The sequence below is a fragment of the Crotalus tigris genome, unplaced genomic scaffold (genome assembly GCF_016545835.1).
Source record: "Crotalus tigris isolate CLP2741 ecotype Arizona unplaced genomic scaffold, ASM1654583v1 scf7180000017625.6296891, whole genome shotgun sequence".
NCBI lineage: Eukaryota > Metazoa > Chordata > Lepidosauria > Squamata > Viperidae > Crotalus > Crotalus tigris.
Genome location: NW_024096520.1, coordinates 1606060 through 1630186, shown reverse-complemented (window position 1 = coordinate 1630186; position 24127 = coordinate 1606060). Strand labels below are relative to the sequence as shown.

Sequence of the window (24127 nt, the reverse complement as noted above, 5' to 3'; positions counted from 1 at the left end):
AAGGAAGGAGAGAGAGAGATTGAAGGGGAGGCGTTGCCAAGGACGCACAAGCAGCTCCGCACAATTGCCGGTGGAGGAGGGGAGGCTCTGGCGGAGAGCCAAGCGACAGCACATCCGGGGCCTTGGACGCACCTCGGAACCACTGGCTGCCCTTTCACACCAGCCAAGGGATGGAGATGGGGAAGGAAGGAAGATTGAAGGGGAAGGGACAGAGATGGACAAGGAAGGATATTGAAGGGGAAAGGAAGGAAAGAGAGAGAGAGAGAGAGAGAGAGAGAGAGAGAGAGAGAGAGATTGAAGGGGGAGGCGCTGCCAAGGACGCACAAGCAGCTCCGCACAATTGCCGGTGGAGGGGGGGAGGCTCTGGCGGAGAGCCAAGCGGTGGCACATCTGGGGCCTCGGAGCTGCCGGCTGTCCTTTCACACCAGCCAAGGGATGGAGAGGGATGGAAGGAAGGAAGGAAGGTTGAAGGGGAAAAGAAGGAGATGGACAAGGAAGGATATTGAAGGGGAAAGGAAGGAAGGAAGGAAGGAAGGAAGGAAGGAAGGAAGGAAGGAAGGAAGGAGAGGTTGAAGGGGGAGGCGCTGCCAAGGACACATAAGCAGCTCCGTACAATTGTCGGTGGAGGGGGGGAGGCTCTGGCGGAGAGCCTGGTGGAGAGCCAAGCGGCGGCATATCCGGGGCCTCGGAAGCTGCACGGAGGATCCACGCGCCTCGGAGTTGCCGGCTGCACTCTCACACCCACCAACCTGGAGCCCCCCATCCTCATCCCGGCACCTTTTGCCCTCTCCCAGCCACCCCCCCGGGACCTGCCAGCCCCTTCAGCCTTCTGGGGTCGCGGGAGCCCCTTTCCATGCCGCACAGCCCATCGCACACAAGAGGGGCACGGCTGGAGCGTCAGCTCCTTCTCGGAAGGCACCGCTTCTCCCCTCCCAGCCCGGCCAGCTGGCTTCTGACGCACATGCGGGTATTTTCCGGTGTATAAGACGACTGGGCGTATAAGACAACCCTCAACTTTTGAGAAGATTTTCAGGGTTTAGAAAGTCGTTTTATACGCCGGAATATACAGTATATTAACAAGCATAAATGGGTTCCTGCTAAAAAAGGCAGCCCATTTCCTCCCTCAGTTTATTTCATGTTCTTATCAGTAATAGTCAGGCAATGAAGGAACAAAAATATATATAGCAAGATCATAATAACTCATTATGAATAAAGAGAGATAATGTAAATGTTTTTTTCAGGGACTATTCATAGTCTTATATTTTATTTTTGTCTCTAAAAATTGGAATTCCTGTTCTTAAACCTATAGTGGTCCAATAGAGATATACTCTTATATCTCTAATCAAAAATATTCTATGGATTACTTTTAGCAGCAAAAGTTTGCTCAGGCAAGGTTTCTCCTTCCTAGGAATGATTCTTGATAATGTAACTGTCTTCCTCAGATAGCATGCACTTGTCATCCTCTTGACTTTGTGGCTGAATTTGTTTGAAAAAGGTCTGTATTACTTGTTCTTGTTTGTCAGGAAAAGAGAGACATGTTGGAGGTACCTACGTGACAGGAAATTCTGCCTGTTGCTCTTGTTTTCTGAGCAGAGTGCATGTTATACCCTTGCTTTTGATAAGATGTCAGGCCTGTGATTTGCAGCACAAATGGAAGACAAGTGATTATGTCTGTATCTTTAAAAATAAACAGTGTCTTGTTTGAATGAGTCATACGTTTACCTGGCTCCTAGCCAGAATTGTGAAGTGCTTATAATGCTCCTGGTGTTATGAAGTTTGCTGATCTGGCTGTCAGCCAAACATATGTAATATTCATTCTGATAATATGGATGTTTCTCTTTTGAAAGGAATGGCTGTTGTTCTGGGGTTTCTTTGTGCATACTAGAGTTTAAATACTTGAATAGCTCTCCATCTTTAATGCTAAGGAAATAGAAAGATTACAGCAAAGCACCAGTATTTTTTTCTTCTCTTTAAGAGGAATTTACAGCTGATTTAAAAATGACTTTTAATATGTAAAAAGTATTTAATAAATAATAAAATTATTGTATATCTCTTTAGTGTCATAGGGAGCTTAAATAGTATATAGGTCATGGGAAGCTCCAATTTATTTGCTTGGAAACTATATTCTGAAAAGAACATTGTTCCAGACTTATGCTAAGATGCTACTTATTCATTTATCAGCATCTCAGATATGTGTTAATGTATTTAAGTTGTTGATACTAGGAGGTTTTTAGCACGTTTATATTCACCTTTTGGTTCAAAAAGAGTGGTGGTATAAAAAAGTCGGCTATTAATTAAATCTTGAGATTGAGTGGTTAAAATAGAGGCCCTAATTAGGAGAAGTCAGCTGTCCTGTCAGCTGTCCTGTCATTAAGCAATAGAAAAATGCCTACAATGTTGGTAGGTTAAGTATATTCTGGTTGATTTGTGGGGTTCTTGGGTGTATGTAAATATATATATTTTTACGAAGAAGAGAATAAAACAATGTGTTGCATGAAATGCGGAGCTAGAGAGAGTATGGAGGAAAAAGAAATCAGGTGTGACTAACAGACACATGCTGGCATTTTTTGTTTTAGTTTTTTTGTTCGGTTTTATTTTGTTTTTTCAGCAGAGGTTTGTTTTTTTCTCAGGCTATCAATCAACTTTTCACCACTTCCTGCAACAGCAGGTCTGCAATAAATCCTGCTGTAACTGATTGGGTTTCATTTCCTCTGCCAAAGTCTACTAACCTGCGAGGCATGACACAGTGACACCAGAGCGAGCAGCTGATAATGTAATACACAACTCCTGTGAGGCAAAAGTTAAAAGTGCTTGTTCTCTCAGCAGAATGATTTTAAGGATCTTTATATTCTAGTTCCCAGGAGGGATAATTACTCAGTATAACACAGAGAACATTTCTTAATCTCCTAAAGGAATTTTATTTAAAAGTGTGTGGAAAGGATGGAGATAGCTGAATGGTGTTTTTTTTTTTTTTTTTCTTTTAATGTTCTCAGCCCTTTCTAAATTACCTTCATTCCAGGGGGCAATGCAGCCTCTGAAAACACGTTCCAGCAGAATGTTCAACCCCAATTATAAGACTATTAAGAGAAAGGTGGTAGCTCAGCAACTAAGTAGGGAGGGCATATGCTAGGTTCAAATTCCTGATGCTGCCACTTAAAAGAATCTGAGGTATCAGAGCCTGGAGAAACAGCTGTTGCAGACCTTGAGAATTGGTGGGAGATGATGATGATAATTATGCTAAAAGATGTGCCCTTGTTCTTCTATATTCCTAAATATTATCTCTGTAAAAACATTTAAAAGCAATCAGATAGCATTGAATTCTCTAGTCTTTAAGAAAAAAAAATGACAAATAAAAATTTCAATTCAGTTTCCCTTAATCCAGTTAACACATTTGTCCCTGTATGACAGGGATCTTTAAACATGGCCCTTTTATGACTTGTGGACTTCAACTCCCAGAATTCTTCAGCCAGGCACACTGGCTAAGGAATTCTGGGAATTGAATTCCATAAGTCATAAAAGGGCCAAGTTTGAAGACCCCTGCTGTATGACATAGTTAGCTATAGAGACAAGGTATTTAAATAAGTGCAGACTATACTTTTTTTTTTAATTTAGCAAGCAAGTGGCTCTCATAAAATGGGAAAAGCTTCTAAAAGAAACAATTCTCACTTGCTCCTCTTTACAGTTGTCATGCCTTCAATCATACCATTCATGTCATGCTGACAGGGAGAGATGCTAATTGTGGCTCTGTTGTTCCTACCCAGTGAGAGTGATAAAGAGGCAAGCGCAGTTTCTTTTTTTTAATTTGAACAATTTGCATGTGTCTGTATTCACAGGCTTTTACCAAACTGGAGCAATGCCGTGACTGAAATGAATGTGACTGAAAATGTAAACAGGAAAAAGGGGAAGTACATTCCCAAGCATGCACAAAAATAAAGATGGCCCAAAGTATTACAAATTAACATTCTTCTTTAGGAAGCATATTTCCATGTTCTCCAATTGCTCTGTGCTTTTTAAGCAAGGCAAGGCTGAAGAATTTTAATTTACAATGAAATCTTTCTTCCTTTCTTTGAAATTCCTGGGATTCCATCTCCCACCACAAGCAGTCATTTACGGTATATTAACAGCAATAGTATAATATAGTATATAAGTATAGTATATAAGCTGAGACTTATATACTGCTTCATAGTGCTTTACAGCCCCCTCTCTAAGCAGTTTACAGAGTCAGCATATTTCCCCTAACAATCTGGATCCTCATTTTACCGACCTCAGAAAGATGGAAGGCTGAGTCAACCTTGAACTGCTGAGAATCGAACTGCTGGCAGTCAGCAGAATTAGCCTGCAATACTGCATTCTAACCACTGTGCCACTATGGCTCATATGCATTCCCTTCCTTCATTATCTGAATATTAGAGATGCCCAGATTTGTTGATGTGGGAACGAAAATCCCTTGTTAACTTTTGGTACCAGGTGTTGATGTTGGAAGTATACAAGGCCACAGTTTACATTTGCTGAGTGAATAATGGTCTCAGCACAGATTACTTCCAGTAAAGGCTTTTAAATGTACTGTCTGGACCCATTTCAGCTGGGTTTTCAACCAAGATAAGTACTGTGATGCCTGGGCTGAAATTGGATGGGATAAATGCAGAGTTGCTAATTCTTCCAAACTGTTCACAACTTTTGTTATGGCTATCCTGGATTGTCAGGAAGGATTGGATATGGAGCACAGTGCTGCAGGTTTACTATATAAACCTGGATTTCTGACTTCTAATATCCCACAAGATTCCAACTTGTCTCTCTTGGTATTCAATAGCTACATGAAACATTGATGGTGATCATTCAGAACTTTCTGTTTTCCAGCTACTCTAAGAAAGCATTGTCTAAACTCAGTGACACATAGATGAGGGAGAACAAGCTACAATTTAATCCAGACAAGACTGCCATTGTCAGTAGGAAATTGATTTAGGATTAAAGTTCAAACATAATGCATTCTTCTGAAAGAAATATATATATACTGTATTCACTCTGAAAGTGCAACTTGATCCTCATCTGTCACTGAATTTACAGGAATCATGTGAAGCTTGTATATAGGATGTTCTGCATTTGTTGCTAGGACCCTCTCAAGCATAATTTGAAGTGGCGATACTGACCTTTTTGGTAACAGAGCATTCAAGAATTGTCTCTCACCCTTTCAGGAAACAGAACATCTGTAATCTGTTTAATCAGGCTTGTAATTGTTAATTGATTACATTGTTATGTTAATTTTATATTTTTAAAAATGTTGTTGGCTATCATGAGTAAATAGATGTAGCATAAATAAAGTCTCTAGTGGTTTACAGGCTGCTGGATAGTATCAGGAAGTGATTTTAGAATATTTGGGGTGGGAGGTGGCTCTTTTTTTTCTAATATTTTAGAAATACCTTTGCAGTTTGTTGAATTCATTACAAATCAATGCAACTTGTTATTCGCGTAGTTTAAAGGAAAATGACTTATGTCCAATTGCTATTGGGATTAATTTATCTCACTCATTCCAGTGGAAAGGGCCTTCTTCGGATCCCAATTTCAGGTAGAGAGGTCCAGGAGAGGAGTCTTTTGAAATATTATCCTCTCAGAGACGAGACCTGCCCCCACACTAATAGTTTTCTGGAAGAGCCTAAAAACGTGCTTTTGCCTTTTGGCCTGGGACCCTGACAGAATTCCACTATATTGAAGGTGGCTGATGAGATAGAGAAAATTCTCTCCCCCAAGTTGACCATCATCTTACATTTTAATTTTAGCTTTTTATTCTATTTTAATTGGGTTTTTTTTTACACTTTTTACAGTTTACTGTATTGTAAAAGTTGCTCAGAGTCATTGTATTAGTGTGATGGACAACAAAGAAATCCAATAAATAAAAATAAATAAAATTATACAATGATTAGCGTCTGAAAAGCATTTTATGAAGACCTGCTAGCCAGCAATTCTGCAATTAGAACATGCAAAAGAACACTCTCCCAGCTGATAACCACCAGTTATTGCTCAAAGAGATATTGCCTTTAATCCTGAAAATATGATTTGATCATTGATCCTGATTAAGAGCAATGGGAGGGGATGCTACTTTTTATTTTATTCTTCTAACTATCCTGACATATCCAAGATCTCCTGTCCTGTTTAACATCTGCATTAGGGGTGTCAAACTGCCAGCCCGTGGGAAGCCACACCCACCCAAGCTCCGGGCAAAGAGAAAAAAGTCACGATACGTCGTGACACGTCATGTGATACGACGAGTTTGACCCCTAATCTAGATGAAACAATTGGTAGAGGTCATCTTTAGCCATGGTGTGAGGTATCATCATTATGCATTATACTTCACATTCCTTACTTCACATCAGGTGAAGTAAGCAATGCTGTTGATATTTTATCTTGGTATCTGGAGACTGGGGGAATTTAGATGGGGGACAACCGGCTTCCACTCACACTGGCAGCTTTTGGGACCACCAGCACTTGAGAATTTACCATCTTTAGTTTTGGGTGGGGTGGTGCTGTTCCAGACAGACTCAGTGCACAATCTAGCGATCCTTATAGAACTCATGACTCATGTTTGATGAGCAAATGGCAGTCATGGCTGGGAGGAACTTTGCACAACTTTGGGTCGTATGCCACTTCCTCTTATTCCTAGATCAGGAGACCCTCCACTCAGTCACTCATGCCCTTGTCACCTCCCACATGTATTATTGTAATATGATGTACAGGGGACTGGCCTTGAAGAGCATCTGGAAACTCTAGCTGGTACAAACTGAATGATGAACCTAGATTAGTACAGTTTACACTTCTGTTCTGCTAGCTGCATTGGTTAGCAATTTGCTTCTAGGTTCAAATCAAGATGCTTGTAATTACAGCTAAATCCCTACATAGCATGGGGTTGGATTATTTGAGAGACCCCCACTCCCCAATCAGAAAGGAGTATCATCTGATAGAAGCCAAGAGGAGAGTCTTTTCTGCGGTGGCACGCACCTTCTGGAACATCATTCCCCTGAGGTCAGATTGGCCCCAACCTTGCTGGCCTTCCAGAAGGACCTGAAGACATGGCTTTGTCACCTGCTCTGGGGAGGTCTGTTAAAGTAGGCGGGAGCCTGCAAAGTGGCTCTGTTGCTGGAAAAATTAGTTCATTGTTCTGCAAATTATGCTTTTAACATAACGGTTTGTATTATTTTATAAATTTAAAATGAATTTTCCTGCTTTTTTTTAGTTATTTCATTCTATTGCTTTTTGTGTTTTTATCTTTGTACACCACCCAGAGGCATGTGTATAAATCTAGTCTGCAAGGATATGTGTTTATCAGAGGAATTATGGAAAGAGAGAGAGAGAGAGAGAGAGAGAGAGAGAGAGAGAGAGAGAAGCTTTCTTGGCCCCATCTACCCTTTGTCCACTTCCAGGCCTAACAATTGGGCAGCTGTCAAAGGACTGTCTAGTTATTAATGCCCCTGAAAAATGTAGTCCACCCTTTCATTCCATGAATTTACTGAGGAATTTTTGCCATGTGGAATTAAGGGGAAAGGTGCTTTTATAAATCAGACAAAGAACAAGAAGCATGATTGATGCTCAGTTGTTGAATAATCAGAAAATCTACTCATGGGGCCTCTTGTTACTTATCATTCTATATATTATTGCATTGGTCACTTTTACATTTATGTCAGTCAGAAACACTGAATGTTTTTGGATCTTCCCTTCCGCAGGTCAAAGAAGTTGGCAGCGCTTGCTGATTGCATGCAGAAAGCAGAGCTGGCTAAGGAGGACTTGGGTTTTGAATTAAATGAGCTGGAAACAGCTGCACTTCTGGTACGAGAGGAAGAGAAAGAGTTAAAAGCGATTGACGACGCAGGCGATTCTGTGCAGCAGCTGCTGCCTCCCTCCCAAGAAGAATCAAGCGAATTTGAGGACTCGGGCAGCACTTCATCATACGAGACAGAAGTCTCTGATTCGGATGAACAAGAGTCCTCAGCCAGTGAAGATGGGAAAATAAATCCTTTACAATGCACACTCCTAGAGAAGAGGACAGCCCCACTTATTGACGATAATGGATTAAGGCGAGACACAGGCACTTTGACACTGGAGGGTAGTAATGAAAAATCAAAGGCTTCTCTACAGTCTACATCTGTTTCGGGAAAACTGATAGAAGAATTAGGAAAGCAAATGCAGGCGGCAGTAAGGCTGACGGAGTTGCCTAAAGCTGCACCTCCTCTGAGGGGTGACGGCCAGGATTGCAGCAGCCCTTCGCAAGGGATGGAAACCAAAGGCACCGCTCAGCCTGAAGGACTTTTACTGGATCCTAATTAAAAGGAACATTTCTTGGAAGTGACTCCAAAGTTTTGGGTATTACAGATGAAGCTTCTTAGACAATAATTAGGGAAAAATATAATCAAATATGGAAGGGAGTTTCTGGAAAAAATATAAGCTTAGCTATTTTTTGTATTTTAAAATTAATTCTGTTAACAGTTTAATATCTTGTTTATTTGCTTTTAAATATTTTGAGGTGCTTGTGCCTGACTAGAATAAGTAAAAAATATTATAGTTTCCAGATATTTGCATGTAATATTTTTGACTTTCAAGATGATTTCTGTATATGCAGCATATTCAATATCTGTTCAGATTAATGGTAATAATATTTCCCAATACTGAATTTTGTGGAATTTATTGGGACTTACTGCAGGCAGTGATGGGAAAGAGATTGGTTCAGTTAATATTTTACTATGAACCAATCCAAATTTCAATTCTCTAAACAATACACAAGTTGGAATCCAGATATCTCTCAGTATTTATTTTTATGCAAATTATGCAATATAATTGTCTTATCAAAAATTTGAACATAAATTAGGATGTGTGTGTATGCTGAGATATGTGTATGATATAAATTGAAAGATTTTGTTGTGATCGTTCATCACCACATACAAAATCAATATGTGAATATCCGAGGCTGAATCAACAATGTTGGTATAATTAGGAGAAATACATATAAACATTATTGACTAAAAACAATATTAAAAACAGCTAAGATATTTGTTTTAGTTACACATGTGTGACAAAAAAGAAAAGGTGTTGGTATGTATTCTCTTTGGATATATAGTCAAAAAATTCCACCTTATATATATTTGGATGAATGAGAATTTTAAGTACAAATAGGTTCATACCAGCCTTTGTTAAATATGTAAAAATAAGATTAGGAAACTTAAAAACTGGGGGGGGGAGATCAAAACTCATGGAGTAAAATTGATAGGTTTCTATCCATCAAAATTGTCATTTGTGAGACGTGACTATATTTGGCAATATTATTTTAGAGCATACAACATATATTTCACTGCTGATTAATAAATATTTGATTATAGATTACCTTTATGCTACTGGCCTGTGGCTCAGCTGGAGAAAATGTGATTCACTGGTTAGAATGCAGGTTGAAATGTAGGAAATAACATAGATGTAATTATTCCAGTGGCTTAATAAAAGATGCATTGTGATTGAAGAGCAAAAATGACCATTCTCATTGAGGGCTATATGCCCAAATCATGTTTTTTTTTTACAATATTTGCTATTAATAGACAAAGCTGCATTTTTTCATTTGCATCCAGGATACACAATATGCATGTCCCTATTCATAATTTGTCATCCTGAACTATAAATACTATTTCATATTATTTGAAGTTTTTCACAATGTATTTCCACAGTGATTAGTGATAACATAATAAACTATACAGAAAATGTACCTAAGACACCAGCTAGGTCAATGTGTTTAGTTTGTGCAAATTTGAAAATAAAACTGTGGAGGTATCATGGATACAATTGTCCAAGCACTGGAACTCCTACGGCAAAAGTTAAGTGCCCTATTATTCATTTTCAGCCCACCATTTTGTGACAGGCAATGAAGTGTGCTTCCTCACTGAGAATTGACTGCTATATTGATGAAAATATAACACCCTTTATTCCACCCTTTTCCTACATAAGCAAAATTCTTACTTTGGTCTGACTTTATTGTGACTTTAGAGGTTGACTTTTTCGCCCATGCTCCCAATATTTAGGATTGTTCACTCTCAGAGAAAACAATTTGTTGTTTTAGAAATATATGAATTTTTAGAACTAGCTTTTGACTGCAGGCATGTAGTATTTCAAGTATTTCCTTAAAATAATAACATTAGAATGTGCTTCTCTACAATAATCAGTAACAGTTATGCTACAAGATCATAGTAACACTCCTCCCACATAAGCCCCAATATAGGTTTAACATAAATATTTTTAAAAAAGAATGCACAAATCAGAATCCCTTCAAAACTCCATCAAATCTTGATCCTATTTGTATGTGCCTTTTAACCACACTACTACCCATTACCACAGCTCTCTCAGCTATCAGACGATTGTCAATCTTTGATTTAGGTTATTGTTTTTCTTTCGAAATGTATTTATTTAAAATATTTAAATAAGTATTTTACAAATATTTATTGTAAAAGTATTTATCAGGAAAGCACATGCTTCCCTTTATGATGCCTCCAGTTCCTATTTAACACCTGTGGGGCAGATGTTCCTACTCAGATCTTCTTCATGCTTTTCCATAGCAGATGGATCGGTTTATTGTTTACTGGTATTTATTAATATAAAATATGAGCATATTTGGCAACACCTTAATCATAACAGGTTGATTTCTCCTTGATCACAAGACAGCTGCACTAATCCAGGAATAGATATAGCTGCTTCCAGGGTGTTGCTGACAGGGCTCCATGCACACACATATGCAGTCCAAATTTTGTGCTCCACCTCAAAGTCAAAGTGCTACCAAACCCTAAAACTTCTTTTGGCACCTAGTTTATAATCATTTAAATTTTCATCAGTTGGCTGAAGTAAAAACATCAAAACTTAACGTGACTATCCTTCTGGGGGAAAAATTAACAATGCTATGTATGTTACACAATATACAGAGACAAATTTCCATAGCCTGGAATTTAGCTTGGCGTGTCAGAACGCTAGGATCTTCTGAAAATGCTGTAACTTTGAGTTGGCTTCTAAAAGCCCAAGGTTAAAAAGTGAATAGTTAAACTTTCTGTCTCATGTTAATAAATATGAATCTTTTATATAATTGCAGATCTAATCTGAGGTGATATTTTTTTTCTAGAAAAGAGCAAATTGGTCCGAGAAGCGGGATCAACATCTACAGAAAGTAATAGGTCTATTTTATTTTGAATGTCATAGCCACTTGGCCTCTGCATAGCCTGAGTGGAGTCATTATTAATGATCTATTGAAGGGGACAAAAGTGCCCCACAGAATTAGTCTTTATGTTTGCTTTTCAGTATGTCTGGCAATTGACTGCAATAAAGCAGAATACTGGTTAGACTGAATCATGTGAGAGTCAATTCAGTAACCCTTTCAAATGAGTTTCTGGGCCAATTCAGTTGTGTCTTAGTGTGAACAAGAATGCTTGTCAGTTCAGATTATATAATGTAAATTCTCACTAAATTCAGGAGGGAAAAGCCTTCTGAATGATACCCCACACTCTTAAAATGCTAGCAAGAGTAACATGATATATTAGTTTTTTACTTAACTTTGAATCTTTCTCTCTTGTCCTTGAAAGCTATGTAGAGTTTATTTTGGATTAAGTGAAGGTAACATTGATAAGGTTCTGACTGCTTCAATAAACACTGAATATACCAGGGCAATGGATTCATAACTTTTGAGTGCGCAGCTTGCCACCAGTGAAAGTTGTGCCTCAAGGCCAAAGAAAACAGGGGAAATGCAGGTCAGATAGATAAATGGGTTGGCTGCTTAGAATGGACCATAGATGGCAGGACACCCTCAAAGCAGCCCAGAGGAGTGGAATGAATGTAGAAACAGGTTCCCAACCTGGGGTATCCACATCTCTAGAGGATGCAAGATGGAATTTGAGGGGATTTGACAAAGAGTGGCTTGTGTCCCTTAGTGACAAGTCACAATTACAGGTGGTCCTTGACTTATGACCACAATTGAGCCCAAAATTTCTGTTGCTAAGTGAGACAATTGTTAAATAATTTTTGCCTCATGTTATGACCTTTCTTGCCACGGTTGTTAAGTGAATAACTGCAGTTGTTAGTAATACAATTGTAAAGTGAATCTGGCTCCCCATTACTCGACTTGTTAGAAGGTCCAAAAGGGGTTCATACAACCGCAGCACACAGCAACCGTCATAAACATGAGTCAGTTGCCAAGTGTCTGAATTTTGATCACATGACCACGGGGATGCTGCAACAGCCATTAGTGTGAAAAATTTACAACTCCTATTCCCATAGCTCATCGCAGAGTGAATATTTTGTTGTTAAGTGAACCCCACAGTCCTTCAGCAATGTCATTGTTTGCTATGGGGTATTTTTGGTGAAAACCAGAAGTAAATGTTGGTTTGGAGGGGGGAAAGTCATAAATCAGGCCCATCAATGTGGGCCAGTGGTTAAGTGCCTGAAATAGTCACAAGACCACCAGGGGGCAGCCATTGAAACGTCAGAACTGGTTGTAAGTACCTTTGGGGAGGGTCTGTTGTAATTTTGACCCCTCATTAAGTGACTATCCATAAGGCAAGGACTACCTATGCATCAAACTGGCTTTCTGCTTTAGGAAGTATTATTTGATACGGTTTGTGTTTGTCTCTCTAAGCTTATTGCATGTTTAATCCTCCAGGTTTGTGAACGCCTATCGGTTTTCCCAAAATAAGAAACGTGCAGCAGCACTAATACAGCAATGCAGCCTTCTACCTAATTGAAGCCAGTGGGCACATGGCTACCCATGCTTTTAATAACAGATTGCTCAGCATCTTGGCAGCTGAACTGCGATTTGTGCTTATTGAAAAGCTGAGAATCTGAGACATTAGGCAATAAAGCTGTCTGGGTGCTCTTCAGGCAGCAGTTTTGCACAAGGATACCACCTTCCTGATGATGCTGTTTCATGTGCGAATGAGCAGCAAGTAGCCTCCTGGCATGGAGTTTGACTGAAGAATGATAATCGTACCATTCCACTTGAAGCTAGGGACAAGATGGAGCAATGTGCTGTCTAATTAAACATGAATACAAAGATGGTTCCAGTCAGTGAGTCATAAATGTTAATGGGAGTTGTAAGCATAAATCACTTGCGAGCCAAACGAGGAACTAATCCCATAAATTCCACCCTTAAATATTCTTGATGTTGGCCAAGATTGGGGAGGCCTCCCATTCCCTCCACACCACTTCCCAGCACTGGCATAATTAGTTTCTGGTCACAGTTTTGTAGTAATTGGCGACAAAGAGTCCCATTCGTGAGCCTAGATCAAACAGAGTGTGTTTTTCTGGATGTAGCCCTGCCTGCTGTATGCTGTTGTGTGAGAATTGCAGAAGGCTTACAGCTACAGGGGGGGGGGGCCTCGCTGTGGAAGTAGAACAATGATTAGTCCATCTGTTCCTGCAGAGCTGAGGCCAGGGAGGCAGACAGGATTGTGGGGGGTGGGGTGAGAGCAGGAAAAGGTATCTCTCACACAGGTGTCTCTGGAAGAGGCTGTTTCTTCCAGGTTGGGGGGGGGATGAACACGTGTACCCTGTCTCTTAAGTACCAGGCTTATTGATGCATCATTTTAAATCATCCAATGCTGAATTTGTCCAGCCAGGCATAGTTGAAGAATTGAAAGGAAACTGGCGTTTCTGATGTGATTTTCTGCTTTAGTTTTAACTTGTTTTGTTGGCTTCAGTGTTTGGAGGGAAAGGATTTTGAACAGAATACAAGCGGTGGAAAAGGAAAGAGGCGGGAGATGGACAGAAAGGTGCTGAGCTCCTGTGTTTCCCCCAATCCTGGAATTACAATAGACACGGAGAAGTGAACCATAGGTAGAGTTCACTTTCCCTGGCTCCCTTTCTTACTGGAAGTGATACTTCTGGAGCTGATGTTTGTAAAAAGAAAAATGTGGACATTTCCATTAGAGTGGATCGGCATGTAAAGTTTAACTGAAGCCTGACGTTCAGATTCTCCTAGCAGTCACTTTTCTCAGATTCATCCATCTCTTCCTTCAGATCAGTTCAATTTTGTCCACTCAACCTTCAGCCATCCTTTTTGTAATAGGCATTTTTTTCAGTGAAAATCATGGACTCCAGTATCAATATGCATGTAGTCCTCGACTTGCAACCATTCGTTTAGTGATCAGCATTGAAAAAAGTGACTTGTGACCAGTTTTCGCATTTACAGCCACTGCAGCATCCCCATGGCCACGTGATCAAAATTCAGACACTTGGCAACTGATTCATATTTATTATGGTTGCAGTCTTCCAGGGTCATGTGATCACCTTTTGCAGCCCTCTGATAAGCCAAGCCAACGGGAAAGGCAGATTCGCTTAACAATTGTGTTATTAACTTAACAACTGCAATGATTCACAGAGGTTATAAAACGGGGCAAAACTCACTTAACAACAGTCTTAATTAGCAATGGAAGTTTGGGGCTCTATTGTGGTCATAAGTTGAAAATTCTCTGTACTGTAACACCAAAATTCACATTTTAAGAAAAATAAAATAAATCACTACAGAATTTAAGTAAAGGCCAGCGCTATTTGACAATTATAGAATAGATAATTACAAATAGATAATTACAAATAGCACTTGGATTAAAATCCAGAAAAAGAATAGGCTTTTAAAACATTATTTAAAGCAACATATTGAGTCAGCCAAACATTTCACAACCTGGACTCGAACTAAGGAGGCTCTGTTTCCAATGTTTATCATGGTCATGTGTCATAGTGGTGTGGAAGGAAAAGTCTTCATCATGGTTCAGTCCAAGCCGGGAATAAACAACATGGTGACTGCTTTAGAAAGAAGGCTGCAGTTTATTGAAGAAGAGAGCCAGATAGAAAGATGGCTCTGGAAGAAAAGAAAGTGAGCACATGTAGGAAGTGGTTTTTATACCCTCTAGAGCCTTTTGTTTGGAGTTGTTCCTGTGGCATGAACTTTGACCTGAGTCTGAGTGTGCCCTTTGGTATCTGTGAGTTAATATTATTATGTCCTGTCTTAGAGTATGGGTGGTTTCTGCTTGCGGGAGGGAGACTTGAGTCTATTAAGAAAAACTGGGCATGCTTTTCTGCCTCTTTAAGATCCTTTGAGGAAATATATTTTTTCTGCCCTTTTAATATTTCCCTCTCTGGGAGGCTGACTTCCCACAGTGGTATGCCAACCAGTCCAGCAAGGCTAGCTTCCTTTAACAAATGTTGAATTCCACCCACTCATATTCAAAGGCTGGTAACATTCCTGGTAAACCAGATGACATTACAGGCATCTGATTAGAGAAAAAGATCTTTACCTTTTCTCCAATGTTCTACCTTCTCCCAGCTGTCTTCCTCTGCTCAGACCACATTAGCCATAATTATTCCAAATCCCTCTGAGTAGAGGAAAAGAGGTGCCTTTTACAGATAGAAGGAGGAAATAATCTGAGCCAATTTCTTATCCTTAAGGGTGCCCTAAACTCTACAGGAACTGACCCATATGGAATAAAAAGGAAGGATTACTTCCCATGATTTATAAACTATACTTATAGAATCACAGTACTGTAGAGTTGGAAAGAAAGTACAGAACAATCGGGATCATTTGTTGCAACCTTCTACAGTAAAGGTAGCCCACTACTTACAACTGGAATTAAGCCCAGAATCATGGTCATAAGTCACACCAGTAATTAAGTGGGTCACCATGTGACTGTGGTGACAACCTTTTTGCAGCAGGCATTAAGCAAATCCATTGTACTCAATGAGCATTTTTTGCTAAAAGTAAACACTAATTTCCAGCAAAAATGGCACGAATCGTGGTCACATGATCACAGGATGTTGCAAACAGTCATAAATGCAGGCCAGTTGCCAAGCCCCCAAAGTGCAATGATGTGACCATGAGAGGGAGAGGTGGCCAACCGAATTTGAAATTGGGTCATAAGTAACTATGGGGAGGTCCATCATAACTGGCCACTTTGTCTACGTTGTCTCCCCTCAGTTACCTTTTCTCCAGAATGAGCATTCCTTCAGCTTATCCTGAAGCACAGCCTCAAGTTTAAGAATATCTTCAACCCCAAGTATCATCTTTGTCACCTTTCTCTAGGCTACTCCAACCTGCCAATAGCATTCTAGAAAAGTGGTGTCCAGAATTGTACACAATCCTTCATGTCTGATCTCACCAGTACAGAGTGGGAAAGGATAAGGACTTCATGTGCCCTTGATACAATGGTTCTTCTCTCATATCTTGCTCTTCTCAGCCTTCCAGTCTGTCTAGATTAGCCTGCAATCTTGCCTGCGTATGGCCAAATTTCTCAATTTTCTATTGAGGCAACTCTTGTTTTGCAGCCACATTGCATTACTGACTTAATAACATGTTCAGGTTGGAACTATTATTCCAAGGACATTTTTCCACAAGTATTTTTGTCAAGTATCTTTTATTCTGTAGCTGTGCGTCTGACTTTTGTTTCCTAAGTGAAAAATTTTGTATTTGTTGTTCAGTTTTATTCAGTTATTTTCAGTCTAGTTTTCTAACTTATTAAACATAGATTTTTAAACAGCTTCCATTCCCCCCCCCAAAAAAATAGTAAAATAAATTTTGGTCCCAACTGTTAAATTTTCAACACCCCTTCCCCAAAATGTGCAACAGTTTCAGAGCCGCAAACATGTAATGTCCTAATCTGGCAGTTTCAGACATGCATCCTTTTACAACCTGGGTCACCTGAGGCCAAAATAGTAGTTGTGGGAGAGACTCATTTGAATCCATGGAAATAATTCCTCTGAGTGGTATGAATGCTGACATCTGTAGAACTTCCACTGCGAGGTGATTTCCCTTGGTGCTGCTCAGTTTGCAGCCTCAGTGCTAACAGCATATTGTGCTAATAGCATCCTCTTGCTGGAGAAAACATTATACTTCACATCTGAAGTGGTTGGCAGAAGCTGTAATTGAGGTGTGAAGTGACTTTCCACAGAAGAACATGGGTTTCATGCCTTTTCTTGCTTTGTGTTGCCAAGTGGAATTCTGTGAGTGGAAACCCCAAAGCAATTAGAGTGTGTAAAAGGATCTACCACCTTTTCAGTTATGTATGTGCAGTCAGGGTGGGCAGAGGAATTTATGTTCTCTGTGGATGTGGTTTAAATCCAGGAGAATCAATACTGTTTAAACATTCTTATATTTGCAAGGGAAACTATGAGGGTTTCACTTAGGAACCCGTGACATTTTGAGCAGGAAGGAACTCTTGTTCAAACTGTTAAGTAATGATTGAAATAAAATTAAAATACAGAAATATTAAGGGTGAATGAAATAAATTATTAATCTTTGATAAACATCATGTCTTCTGCTAGGACTTTAGCTTCATTTTGTCTAATATTTTCCATTGCTATTAAAAGTGAGCACGATTATTACTTTCATGTACTGTACAAGTAGGAATGACAACTCTATTATTATTTTTTTGCTACAACACAACCACACTCATATGGTATCTGACAAGCAAAGCAATACTAAGAGGGTCTATTCTATCTGAATCCTAAAAAGATAGAATTTATCTTTTCTTTCCAAAACAGCTATCCTGTTCTTGTAAGCAAAGGAATGGAATGGAATGGATGAGATGAGATGAGATAGGATAGATTAGGATAAGGTAAGGTAAGATAAGATGGTAAGGTAAGGTAAGGTAAGGTCAGGTCAGGTAAGATAGACAAGACAAGACAAGACAAGACAAGACAAGACAAGATAAGATAAGATAAGATAAGCTTTATTGTCATTTTTTACTGTGGCCACACTGGCACACATTAAAAATGAAATTCTGTTGCTTACTCTCAAAAGTGTACACATACACAATACACATATAAACATGCTATATACAACATACGTATATACCTACACCCTTGCATATAAATACATATAAATATTAATCACTGTCCATCTTGAATACATAGTGGAAAGAAGAAGTTTGAGAGTTCACAAGGTTAATATACTGTATGGAACAAAAGTATGACTGAATCTGGATGTTCTGCTTCCGATACCATGAAGCTTCCTTCCAGAAGGTAACAAAGAAAAGAGATTGTGAAGAGGATGTGCTATGTCCTGGATGGAAGGGAGGGAACTGCCAATAATCTTTTCTGCCATCCTCACCACTGTCTGCACCGCCTTCCTATCTGAAGCAGTGATGCTTCCAAACCAGAATATAATGCTGTATGACAGGATGGTCTCAATTGTCCCTCTGCAGAAAGTGGTAAGGACAGGGGAAGGAAGATGTGCTTTTCTCATGTGACACAGAAAATGCAAGCACTGCTGTGGCTGCTTCACTAATGTTTCACTGTTGAGCGACGAAGCCAGCCTACTCATTAAATGCACACCCAGAAATTTGATTCTTCACAGGTGAATCATTAATACACAGAGGAGTGCGGCTGTGTCTGCCTTTTATGAAATTGACATTGATTTCTTTGGTTTTTCCAATGTTTAAAACTAGGCTGTTTTTCTTACACCAGTTCACCAAAACCTCAACCTCCTTGCAGTAAGCACCCTCATGGTCATCTTGAATAAGGCCCACTACTGCTGTATCATCTGCATACTTCACAATATGGTTGATGGCAAACCTAGCACAACAGTCATGGGTCAATAGGGTGAACAGCAGCGGACTTAGGACTTAGCCCCGAGGAGAACCTGCGCTCAAGAAAATGGTGTTAGAAATATTTGTCCCAGCTCACACATACTGGGGCTTGTCAATAAGAAAATCAAGAATCCAGTTGCACAAAGGAATGTTTAAGCCTAAAAGGCCCAGTTTGTCTACTAGATCAGAGGTCCCCAACATTTTGGGCATCAGGGACCAGTTTCGTGGAGAGAGGTTTTTCTGCAGACCAGAGGAGATGCGGTTTTGTGTGCTGCTTGCATCCTGTGAATGGGTTTTTCCTTGTTTGTGCAGACTGGTTGCTGGCCTGGTACTAGTCCATGGCCCAGGGGTTGGGGACCCCTGTACTAGATGCTGCGGAATTATTGTATTAAATGCTGAAATGGAGTTGACACAGCTTTCGCACATGAATATTTGTTTCCTCTAAGTGCTCCAAACTCAGATGGAGAACAAAAGAAATAGACTCTCTGTAGAACAATTTGGTTGGTAAGCAAACTGAAGTGGGTCAAATGCTGGCGGGAGGCTAGATACAATAATGTTCTTTATCAGCTTCTCAAAGCATTTCATAATGATAGCTGTCAGTGCATCCAGATGGTAATCATTGAGACCTGTAATTGTAGACTTGTTTTGCACTGGCAAAATAATGGCCATCTTAAAACATGATGGGACCACTGCCTGCTGCAATGAGAGATTTAAAATACCTGTAAGAACACAAGCCAGCTCATCTGTACATTCCCTAAGAACACACCTAGGGATATTATCTGGGCCTGCTGCCTTCTGAATGTTAACTTTCCACAGTGTTCTCTGGATTGAGGTGACATCAAAGCTAAGCACTTGCTCATCAGGATAGACCACAGATTTCCTTGTAGGGGTGCTATTTGATGCCTCGAATCTTCCAAAAAATGTGTTTGGCTAGTTTAGGAAGTCTATGTTGCCCTTGCAACTCGATGGAGCTACCTTATAATCTGTAATGGCCTGGATTCCTTGCCTGGTGTTTGTTGGGAAGAATAGAATAGAATAGAACAGAATAGAATAGAATAGAATAGAATAGAATGGAATGGAATGGAATGGAATGGAATGGAATGGAACGGAACGGAACGGAAAGGAGTGGAGTGGAGTGGAGTGGAATGGAGTGGAGTGGAGTGGAGTGGAATGGAGTGGAGTGGAGTAGAGTAGAGTAGAGTAGAGTAGAGTAGAGTAGAGTAGAGTAGAGTAGAGTAGAATAGAGTAGAATTAATGGCCAAATGTGATTAGACCCACAAAGAATTTGTCTCTGATGCATACACTCTCAGTGTAACTCTATCATTCAACTGGTTTGTTATGAAGGTAGTTTCAACCACTGGTCAGTTTTTAGGATATCAGAGATGGGACACTTTGTTCTATTGGGCAAAGAAGAGTTGCTTTCCCTTGTCCTCCACAACTTACAAAGTGGGGAAGGAGCAAGCAGAAGATCCAAATCCTCTCTCTCAAACTCTTCTCCCCACAAAAAGCTTTGAATATGTTCTAAAACCACATTTTATTCAGACATGCAATACAGGTAGTCCTCGACTTACGACCACAATTGAACTCAGAATTTATGCTGCTAAGCGAGAAATTTGTTAAGGGAATTTTGCTCCATTTTATGACTTTTCTTGCCACATTTGTTAAGTGAATTACTGCAGGTATTAAATTAGTAACATAGTTGTTAAGTGAATCTGGCTTCCCCCATTGACTTTGCTTGTCAGAAGGATGCACAAGATGATCACCTGACCCTGGGGCACTGCAACTGTCATAAATATGAATCAGTTGTCAAGCATCCGAATGCAAATCACGTGATCACAGGAATGCTGCAGTGGTCATAAGTGTGAAAAATGGTCATAAGTCACTTTTTTCAGTGCCGTTGTAACTTTGAACGCTCACTAAATGAACTGTTGTAAGTTGAGGACTCCCTGTATTGACCAGTTAAAGTGGCTTCTCCCAAAACAAAGAACTCTTCATATTCAGAATGCTTTATTGGTTTTAAAACATAATTTCTAATTAAAATTTGTCCCACGTTCAAGATTGCGAAATTGCATTTTCAAACACTTTGTAAGGTTTTCTTATGAGCTATCATTCTGAGCAGGACTATAAAGTACTTTGCTTTATAGGCTTTCTAAGTATTTCTTAAGGCTAAATCAACGAGAGAAGCCCTTGGTGAAAGGGTCAGGAATTTCCCAGCAGGAATGACTATGATGTTCAGCCTAACTGTTGGCAACCTACAGATGGTCCTTGACTTACAACAGGTTGCTGTTGCAACCTGCCTGCAAATGGGAGTTTACGACTGCACTTCAGGTACTTGCCAACACAAATGCATTTACGTTTGCAGCATCCCACAGTCATGTGACTGCATTTTAAGATGTTTTTGCTAAAAAAAACAACCCCAGAAGAAACTTGGAAGAAGGGATTCTCCAATTAGACTTTAAAATTAACATCCATTTGAAATTGTCATCCATTTCAGGTGAAAGTGTAGTGATTGTTTGCCCTTACTGTGAAAGGTGGACTTGTGGGCCTCTGCATAGCATACTGCCTATACTAATTGAGCTTTTGGAAGCAATTATCAGCAATTGATCACATCTCCTTCATCCCCATCACTGGATCCGATTAGATCCCACAGGCTGGGTCTCCTTCAGGTCCCGTCGGCCAAGCAGTGCCATTTGGCAGGGCTGCGGGGGAGGGCTTTCTCTGTGATGGCGCCCATGTCTTGGAATTAGCTCCCCCCGGAGATTAGGACCGTTCCCACCCTGTTGGTTTTCTGCAAGCTGCTTAAGACCTGGCTTTTCCGGCAGGCCTGGGGTTTATAAAATCTGACCCCTGGATGAATGTTATTGTATTGTTTGTTTTGTTATGTAATGCTGTGTTTTTATTGTTAACCGCCCGGAGTCCTGCGGGAGTAGGGCGGTCTATAAATTTTAATAAAATAAATAAATAAAAAAATAATCTAAACTTAATCTGGGTCTTGGGTTTTTCCAGGAGTTTGTACTCTCCAAAGGAATAGAATGGAATAATGATAGGATAGGATAGGATAGGATAGGATAGGATAGGATAGGATAGGATAGGATAGGATAGGGTAGGGTAGGGTAGGGTAGGGTAGGGTAGGGTAGGGTAGGGTAGGGTAGAAGAGGAGAGGAGAGGAGAGGAGAGAAGAGAAGAGAAGAGAAGAGAAGTGTTGGAAGCGACCTTGGAGGTCTTCTAGTCCAACCTCCTGCTCAGGCAGGAAACCCTATACCATTTCAGACAAATGGTTGTCCAATCTCTTCTTAAAAACTTCCAGTGTTGGAGCATTCACAACTTCTGGAGATTAGCAGATTGGATGAAAAATAAAGAAAAGAATGGAAAGAAAAGAGGAAAGGTAAGCAAAAAGAGGCATTGAGAGGGAAATGAAACATATTAAACAAGGAAATTAAAAACAAATTACCTCCTTGTCTCATGACAGTATTTCAGAAAATGCTTTCTTAATTGACAATACCCCGTTGCAAGATAGAAAGGCACCAGTTAGTTAAAAATCTGTGTGAATAGGATTTAAACATGAAGCCCAGGTTGAAATAGGCTGTCTTTCGAAACGTGATCTGGGAAAGTCATTACAGGTAGTCCTTTGCTTTCAACCATCAGTTTAGCAACCATTCAAAGTTAAAACGGCAATGAAAAAAATGTACTAACACTGTCGTAGCATCCCCATAGTTACATGACCAAAATTCTGGTGCTTGGCAACCAGAGTGTATTTACAATGGATGCAGCATCCCAGGGCCATATAATCCCCATTTGTGACCTTCCCTGCTGGCTTCCAGCAAGCAAAGTCAGTGGGGAAAGCCAGATTTGCTTAATGACTCTGTGTTTCACTTAACAACTGCAGCGATTCACTCAAGAACCATGGCAAAAAAGGTCATAAAGTCGGAACCACTTCACTTAACAATTGCCTTGCTTAGCAACAGAAATTATGGTCCCAACTGTCATCATCATCATAAGAAAAAATAAATTGTTAAATAATGGTATAGTTGATTCATGATATCATGTCATGACTCCTAATATTATCAAGTCTTACTCTTATTGGGCTTGGCATGCTTTGTTTTGAAGGGGAAAAGAAGCTTTGGGATATTTGGCAAGCCCTTTAATCACATGTCCCTTTTCCCAGCATTGTGCTTCGGCTGCAGAGGGAAAAGATGCGATTATTTTAAAGGTTTGCCAACAAGGCTACCTTTTCCCCTCTTGGAATTTGAAGCCCAGCAAAGCCCTAGTCATCTACTGACTGCCTAAGACCTTAAGCAGCTAACAGAGGCAGGCTAGATAAAGAGATTTTGCTTCCAGAGACCATGAATAAGATGCCCCTTCATCTCCTTTCCAGATACAAAGGCTGATCAGTTTATACTGGTAATAGCTGTACTCAGAGACAGCAGGCTGGTTTAAGCAGCTTACGACAAGTAGCACGGTGTGTGCTGCTGTTTCCAAGATCACCCTGCTGTCTCTTGCATCTGCCTAAGAAGAGAACCAAAGCAGAGGGCAGGACACCAGCAAGAATGATTAACTATTAAGCATTGCATAATAGGAACTCTACTGGATAAGATTTGTGCTCCATCTGGTTCACCAACTGGTTTCACTGGTGGCTTATTAGCCGCCTCTGTAAAGCCATCGAGCAGGATGGAAAGGCAATTGTTCAGCTTTATTCAGAGCACTTCCAAAAACTGCCCAGTTACTTTCTTCTGTCTTCTACCCATGCCGCAAAATAGTCTTCTCTAGCTTAGGAATGGAAACAGAGTTGACTTTACAAATGATAAGCCAACAATGATTTTAGGGTTTAAAATTAAAATAAGGGTAAGGAAGGACTGCTGAACATTTTCCATTAATAAAATGGAGCTGTCTGAGTATTATTTAACTGTTAAAAAATTTCCATTGAAATTCAAGTCTCATATTTTTCAGTATGGCTCACGTTGAGGACCGGTTCTCAGTGGAGAAACTGAGGCAGCTATTGTTCAACTTGATAAAGAAAAGAAGACGATGACCAGTAAGATCTTGTTTGAATTTCTGGCATCTCTGCAGTGAGGACAGCAAACTTTGAATATTTTTTTAGTCTGCAGAATCTCTGGCAGTGGCCATTCCAAGTATTTGTTTTCAAGATGTCTTTCAGATGCATTTTGCTCCAGGTCATAGAAATAATAAGAATAACACCCATGAGGATAAATAAAAAGTTATATTTACTGCAGGGCCACAGGTAGCTGCCAAATATCAGAGTCTATGATCCCCGCTGTTAGTTCTAAGTAAACGCAAAGAATATTTCAGATATTTTCAGATATTTCAGATATTTCAAAGCTTTGGGAATCCTAGAGAAGCACAAACACTTCCCTAACTAATCTGTACATACGGTAGTAACAAATTTTTCTCCCAAATGCCTGATTCCATCCACTGTTACCCATTGTTCTTCAACTCCTTTCAAGCATATCATTTAAGAATGAAAGTAAACAAAACATTTCTTCACATAGTGCATAATTAATCTTTGGAATTATTTGCCACAAAACATAGGAATG

At 39.9% G+C, this 24127-nt stretch overlaps 1 protein-coding gene across 2 annotated transcripts in view; it reads left to right on the top strand.

Moving 5' to 3' along the window:
- The window catches only part of SHQ1 (SHQ1, H/ACA ribonucleoprotein assembly factor), a 74743-nt gene extending 64998 nt beyond the window's left edge, over nt 1–9745 (top strand). For both annotated transcript variants that reach the window (XM_039333514.1, XM_039333522.1), the window contains exon 12: nt 7713–9745. In XM_039333514.1, coding sequence (XP_039189448.1) covers nt 7713–8313 — 601 coding nt within the window. In that variant the 3' untranslated portion in view covers nt 8314–9745. The remainder of the gene's footprint in view (nt 1–7712) is intronic.
- Nucleotides 9746–24127: the final 14382 nt, after the last annotated feature.